The sequence below is a fragment of the Megalobrama amblycephala genome, linkage group LG1 (assembly GCF_018812025.1).
Source record: "Megalobrama amblycephala isolate DHTTF-2021 linkage group LG1, ASM1881202v1, whole genome shotgun sequence".
Classification (NCBI taxonomy): domain Eukaryota; kingdom Metazoa; phylum Chordata; class Actinopteri; order Cypriniformes; family Xenocyprididae; genus Megalobrama; species Megalobrama amblycephala.
This window is the reverse complement of record NC_063044.1, coordinates 10,433,339-10,441,096: the sequence shown is the minus strand read 5'-3', so window position 1 is coordinate 10,441,096 and position 7,758 is coordinate 10,433,339. Positions and strand designations below refer to the sequence as shown.

General features: G+C 39.8%; 1 protein-coding gene across 1 annotated transcript; it reads left to right on the top strand.

The window, feature by feature from the left end:
* Positions 1 to 2,698: 2,698 nt before the first annotated feature.
* On the top strand, positions 2,699 to 5,889 carry LOC125262583 (uncharacterized protein K02A2.6-like). Its single transcript, XM_048181426.1, has one exon. It carries the CDS (start codon positions 3,324 to 3,326, stop codon positions 5,262 to 5,264), a length of 1,941 nt encoding a protein of 646 aa, XP_048037383.1. The 5' UTR covers positions 2,699 to 3,323; the 3' UTR covers positions 5,265 to 5,889.
* The last annotated feature ends 1,869 nt before the right edge of the window (positions 5,890 to 7,758 follow it).

Here is a 7,758-nt window from a genome sequence, read left to right as displayed (position 1 = left end):
ATAAACACGATGCACACTACATTAAGGTTCACTTTCACAGGTTATTAATATTCATAACTCATTAATAAATGGTTCACAGGTTTTCACTTTACATTAAGGTTCCTTTTCATAGGTTGTTAATGTTCATAACTCATTAATAAATGGTTCACAGGTTTCCACTTTACATTAAGGTTCCTTTTCATAGGTTGTTAATGTTCATAACTCATTAATAAATGGTTCACAGGTTTCCACTTTACATTAAGGTTCCTTTTCATAGGTTGTTAATGTTTATAACTCATTAATAAATGGTTCACAGGTTTCCACTTTACATTAAGGTTCCTTTTCATAGGTTGTTAATGTTTATAACTCATTAATAAATGGTTCACAGTTTTCCACTTTACATTAAGGTTCCTTTTCATAGGTTATTAATGTTCATAACTCATTAATAAATGGTTCACAGGTTTCCACTTTACATTAAGGTTCATTTTCATAGGTTGTTAATGTTCATAACTCATTAATAAATGGTTCACAGGTTTCCACTTTACATTAATATTATTACTGGTCATATTACTGGTCTTGTGGTGAACAATGAATCTGTGCAAGTTAAAACACAGAAAAAAACTTGTTTGTCGCAGTAATCTTTAATCAAAATCTGAAAAGTTACTTCTAGTCTGGAATGGCGTTCCTTCTCTGATAACGTCAGTTTGATGGCTTGGGTTGAAAACGGGTAAACCACTCTTCTGCAACCGTTCATCTGCTATGAGTGAGATATGGAAAGGAGGAGCACTAAAGTAAAACTCTGCCCTCTATTCAATATTCTGTTTCACTTGGAAATACGTCACAACACTGGAGAAGAGTCGTTTGCAACTTCCGGTTCACGCAGACTTTAATATCTAATCAAGTTATGGTTATTATCTTTTGTTTTATTTTCAAAATAAAGTTGGAATTTTGTCTTTAAAAAACAATAATTTTGTTTTTATACACTGCTGTGGAGAGGCATCATGACCTTTTTGGAGAGTATCATGGGTAAGACAAAAACTTCTGGTAAGCAACATAGTAAGACAAGTGGCAGTCATGAGATATTAATAAGAAAAGCACAAATACAACAACCTTCAGTCTAATTATGATAGTCAATTTTTGCTGCATCATAAAATAAACCAGAAATCTGGTTTTGAGTTAAATATGTTAATAAATATATTTATTAAGCATTTATAACATGTGAGTTAAAAACGGCTCACTATTTGGCAGGTATTGCATTAAAGTCGCCTTTTTCTTCATGCAGTTATAACTGCATTATTAATGATTTATAATGCATTTGTAAATGACTTATTACTCATTACCTAACACCTCATTAATAAGTAAATATTTACACCATAATAAGGGCTTTAGTATGTGTAACTGCAGTCTTTCTTCTGTTATATCTGGAGCTGCAGTTCTACAGCCTTACCACCAGAGGACAGTCTGCAGAATCTACACTTTCATCAGGAGCAGCTTAAAAATCACAATATGACCCTTAGTTGCATTACTTACACTTTCAGTGACTACATATGTGGGATTTATAAAAAATGTCCTAAATGTCCAAAAAAATAAAAAAGATTTTGTGTATGAAACTGCTGTTTACTGGTTTAACTGAAGTGATAATTATCTGAGAATTGAGATGAACTGTTTAAAAAAAATGGGCTGACAACAATATTCTGGACAGTCTGGAAGCCTGTCAGATATTCACTACAATACAAAATTGTTGTGTATTTACGTCATGCAAATTGACCTTTCTGTTTTTCCGTATACCCTCCCTGTGTTACGCGATACTATTGAGAATACTGAGTTACGTAGTGTTATGCAGGAATTAAAAAAGGCACGCACCAGTTTATGCTCACTCCTGTCTCCCGTGTATTTCTGAGAAAATATACAGAAAATATACAACATAATTGGCGACGAGGACCCTTCATACCACGTTAAGATTGTTGTTTTTGAACTTTGGTCGATATTTTGAGACTGAAGATGTTCGCAGCGTTAATTCTCCACCCCAAGCTCATCGTCCTCCACGAGAGAGAGGGAGAGTGAATGCACGGCAACCTTGTAAGTTTGCAAGCCGCGACAGTCGAACAGAACGAGTTGTCTTCGCTGGAAGGAAATAGGGTGAAAGACAGGAAAAGAAGTTGACGACAGAACGCGGATCGGAAAAAAAAAAAAAAAAAGAGGAGAGGAATTACAAGAGCTGACGAACGGAAACAAAGAGGGGAGTGAGTAAAAAGAAAATGGCTGGATTAATTGGTTGTATTGGACCGTTTGATGAATCAGTAGAGCAGTGGAGTGCTTATACCGAACGTTTTGACTACTTTGTGCTGGCAAACGAAATAAAAAATGAAGCAATTGTGCCAACATTTCTAAGCATAATGGGTGTGAAAACGTTCAATTTGCTGCGAAGTTTAACTCAGCCGCAGAAAGCAGGCGACAAATCATACGAGGAAATAGTGGGCTTACTCAAAGATCACTATTCACCCAAACCACTGATTATCGCAGAGAGATTCAGGTTTCATAAAAGAAATCAGCAAGATGGTGAATCCATCTCACAATTTGTGGCTGTGTTGAAACGATTATCCGAACATTGTGAGTTTGGCCAGTCATTAAGTGACACAATACGTGACAGGCTTGTTTGTGGTCTTCGAAGTGAAGCTATACAAAAGTGACTACTAACTGAAAGAACTTAACATTACAGAAGGCCATAGAAATCAGCACGTCAATGGAAATGGCCGCAAAAGAGGCACAACAACTAAGTGCTTCCACCTAAGTACACAAACTGTATGCTGATTCGAAGAACAAGTCAAACTCAGATAAGCCATGTTACCGCTGTGGAAAAGTGGGGCATCAGCCTGGAGATTGTTGGTGCAAGGACATGAACTGTAGAAATTGTGGCAAGAAAGGTCACATTGAACGCGCCTGCAAAAACAAAAAGACACAACCAATTAAAAATGCTGGACCTAAAAAGAAAAATTACCATAAATTTAAACAAAAGCATGTGAACCAAATGGAAAGTGCCCATCACACACAGAGTGATTCGGGATCTGCGGAAGAGGATGTGTTATGCGTTTTATCTGTTTCAGGAGCTGAACAGGGCTACTGGGTGACTCCTCTTCTAAATGGGAAACCAGTACGGATGCAGGTGGACACAGGAGCTGCGGTATCACTGGTGTCAGTGACAACATTGAAAGAAACATTGCCGCATCTCACACCTCAGCCATCCAACATTACACTAAAGACCTACACAGGTGAGATAGTTCCTGTTAAAGGGGTAATTGAGGTGACAGTTGAACTAAATAGGCAGAAGAAGAAACTATTGCTGTATGTTATCGAAGGCAATCACCCAGCTTTGCTTGGAAGGACTGGAAAGGATGAAGCTGGATTGGCAAGAGGTCCATCTGGTCAGCGAAAACACAAAACTCCAAGGGATTCTAAATAAGTATTCGGATGTGTTCAGTGACGAACTAGGAAGTATGAAGGATATTGCAGTAAAACTGACGACGAAACCAGGCAGTCAACCAAAGTGTTTGAAAAACAGACCGGTGGTGTATGCCATTAAACCCAAGGTTGAAGCTGAATTAGAGAGACTAGTAAAGGCTGGAGTTCTGCGACCAGTACGCACAAGTGAGTGGGCGACACCAATTGTGCCGGTCTTAAAAAAAGACGGGTCCCTTCGTCTTTGTGGAGATTTTAAGGTCACCATAAATCCGGTTCTGACCCCAGAGCAGTATCCCCTGCCTCTTATTGAGGATCTTTTTTCCAATCTCGCTGGGGGCCAACAGTTCAGTAAAATAGATTTGTGCCAGGCATACTTGCAAATGCACGTGGACCCAAATTCACAAGAACTTCTGACCATTGTGACCCATAAGGGGATGTATCAATATCAGAGGCTTCCTTTTGGGATTACCTCGGCACCAGCTCTGTTTCAAAGTGCAATGGATCAGATTCTCAGTGGGCTCAACGGGGTGCAGTGTTATCTTGATGATTTGCTGATCACCGGAAAGGATGAGCAAGAGCATTTGAGTAACCTTGAAGCCACCTTGCAGAGACTGCAGAATTTTGGACTGAGGGTCAGGAAGGACAAGTGTGAGTTTTTCTGCCCTTCAGTTGAATATTTGGGCCATGTGATTGATAGTTCTGGACTTCACAAGGCACCCTCAAAGGTGAAGGCGATAGTGGAAGCGCCAGCTCCGCAAAACGTGAGTCATCTTCGGTCTTTTTTAGGCCTGTTGACATATTATGCGAAATTTGTGCCAAATCTAGCTAACAGGCTGAAACCGTTGCATGACCTACTGAACAAATCCAAAAAGTGGGAATGGACCAAACAATGTGAAGAATCCTTCAATGAAGTAAAAACAGCCTTAGCCCAGTCTGAAGCTCTCACTCATTTCAACCCTGCTCTGCCAGTGCAGTTGGCATGTGACGCATCGCCCTATGGCGTGAGGGCGGTGGTGTCACACATCATGCCATCGGGTGAGGAAAAACCCATCGCTTTTGCGTCACGAACTTTGAGTAAGGCAGAATGTAACTATGCCCAAATCGAGCGTGAGGCACTCGCTATTGTGTTTGGGGTGAAGAAATTTCATCAGTTCTTATTCGGAAGACGATTTACGCTTCTAACTGATCACAGACCTCTCACCTCCATCTTCGGCCCACATTCAGGTATCCCTTCACTTGCAGCTGCAAGAATGCAGCGGTGGGCCCTTCTTCTGTCTGCACATCAGTATGAGATAAAATACAGAAGATCGGAACATCATGCTAATGCTGATGGGCTCTCCCGACTTCCGTTGCCCACTTCACACCCAGAACCAGCAAAGGCAGAAATTTTCTACTTCAAAGAGGTGGACAATTCCCCTGTAACGGCAGCTCAGGTAAAAAGGCACACACGTACTGACCCAGTGATGTCCAAGGTTTTGGATCTTGTGCTCAGAGGGGAAGTAGGAGAAATGTCACCGCTCCTAAGGCCTTATGTAACCAGGAGAAATGAGCTAACAGTAGAATCTGGATGTCTACTATGGGGCTCCAGGGTCATTATTCCACCACCTTTGAGACAACAAATACTGGAGGAACTTCATTCGGGACACTGTGGAGTAGTTAGGATGAAGGAAATCGCCCGTAGCTACCTTTGGTGGCCAGGTGTGGACTTGGAGATTGAGGATAAAGCAAAAACATGCAGTGCATGTCAAAAGCTGAGAAATACTCCTCAATCAGCCCCGTTACACCCCTGGCAATGGCCTGAGAAACCGTGGATGAAATCATATTGATCATATTGATCAATATGATATCATATTGATTTTGCAGGGCCATTGGAAGACCATATGTTTTTAGTTGTTCTTGATGCCCACAGCAAATGGCCAGAGGTTGAAGTAATGAAAGGCACATCATCATTGAAAACTGTGGAAGCCCTTCGTTCAATTTTTGGTCGTTTTGGCCTGCCACAGCAACTTGTCAGTGACAATGGGCCTCAGCTGGTCTCGGAGGAGTTTGAAGCTTTCATGAAGGTCAACGGGATTCAGCACATTCGATCAGCACCTTATCACCCGTCAACTAATGGTCTTGCTGAGCGGTTTGTCCAGACAATGAAGCAGGCTCTCAAGTCAACCCAGGGTAAAGGATCACTGAATCAGCACCTCAACACTTTTCTACTTTCCTATAGAAACACCCCCCATGCCACCACTAAAGTATTTCCTGCCACCGCTATGTTCAAAAGACAACTTCGCACTCGTCTGGATTTGTTGAAACCCCTGAAAACAAAACAGACTGTTCAAGCACAACAAAACCTTCAGATGGAACGATGTCTAAAAGCAAAACATTGTTGTTTCAGACCGGGAGACAAAGTGCTAGCTCGTAACTATGGGAAAGGTGTCAAATGGCTACCAGCAGTAGTGATCGCACAAACAGGGCCAGTGTCTTACACTGTTGAACTTGATGATGATCATCTCATCTGGAAAAGGCATGTAGACCAGTTACTAGCTGCAAATTCATGTGACAACTCAGGAGCACAGGTGACAAACGATCCTTACCTGGATATTGCTCCAGAATACCATCATCTGTCTGAGAATTCGCCCACACCAACTCCTGAGAATGCACAGATGGAGATTACGCCTAGTCAGGTGAAAGAGACTGTTCCAGGTACAAGTCAGTCAGTGCCCTTGTCAAAGCAAATCCCGGCTAAAGAAACTGTAACTGTGGATGTACCTACAGTTCGGCCATATCCTAAAAGAGAACGTCGACCTCCCAATAGACTGACACTCTAGATAGTGACAAACCCACAACAATAGGGCAGAATAATCCCCAGGGTTATGTCTGGGAATAGAGGTAGTCTACCCTCTTTCCCCTAGCTAAAAAAAAAAAGAAAAAAAAAAAAGTTATCTTTTGAATAATGTATGCTGACATGTACATCTGAAGTTTAAGAGAAGTGTGTTTAAAAGAATGTTACAGTTGATTTAATCATTATTTTCTTTACTACTTTGAATTTTAGTGGGGAGGAATATGTTGTGTATTTACGTCATGCAAATTGACCTTTCTGTTTTTCCGTATACCCTCCCTGTGTTACGCGATACTATTGAGAATACTGAGTTACTTAGTGTTATGCAGGAATTAAAAAAGGCACGCACCAGTTTATTCTCACTCCTGTCTCCCGTGTATTTCTGAGAAAATATACAGAAAATATACAACAAAAATAATCATCAGTTAACAGAATGGCACTGAAAGTTCTCTAATAGAATTGAATAGACAGATTTTACTCCATCTGTATCTGTTTTTGTTGTTGAAAGTCTTTATGGTCAGCCGCTGTTTTCTTTCTCATTATTCACATAATGCCTCATTACTTTATCTTGAACTTTTACCTGCACCAAATGTTGTCAGACAAGTCAGACAAAAACAGGTTTGTTTCCTTTGTAAAGTGACCGACTCCACCCACAATCTTCAGCTGTTCATGTGTGCAACAAGGAAAGAAGCGTCCAAACACGATGAAACCTCCAAATACAGGTATAATATTTCATTATAAATATCTTTTTGTTTGTTATATAAATGTAATTGTGATGTGTAACAATAAAAAATGAGTTTGGTTTAATTATGAATATAATTAATAATTGTATGAGCTGCGGTAATATCAGTGAGTTTCACCTGTGTGTGAAACACTGTGTTCAGTGTCTCATTCAGTCATTCAATTTAATGAGGTTCAATAGAACCGTTTATACACATCCAATAACAGGATATAGGCAATTAAAGGTGCAATACGTAATATTTTTGCAGTAAAATATCCAAAAACCATTAGTCCAGTTTTATATATTTTGTTCACTTGAGTATTTACAATATCCCAAATGTTTCCAACTATTTGTAAATCGTGAGAAAATTGCAATTTTAACCAAGGCTCCGGGACGTGTGAGGAGTCGCCTGTCAATTGCGTCATACCCGCGTTACCCTCGGTTTCCGGTTTTATTTTGTAGAAACCATGGAAACACCAAAGACGCTTTAATATTTACATGTTTTATTAGACAAGGGAACAACTGTTTTGATATATTTATAGACAGAAAACGGATTGTTATATAGCTCAACACGTTTCATTGTTTAAATCTAATTTTCTTGATTTTTGTGAGTACCATGCTTACCATGCCTCAGAGGAAAACGCTATTTTGTCAATTAGCTAACATAGCATAATCAGATGCAGCTTTATTTTTAGTAACAGTAATACAGCATTTTCTCCATCATACAATACGTTTTAAAATTAATTGCATGATCTTTATCAACACAAGC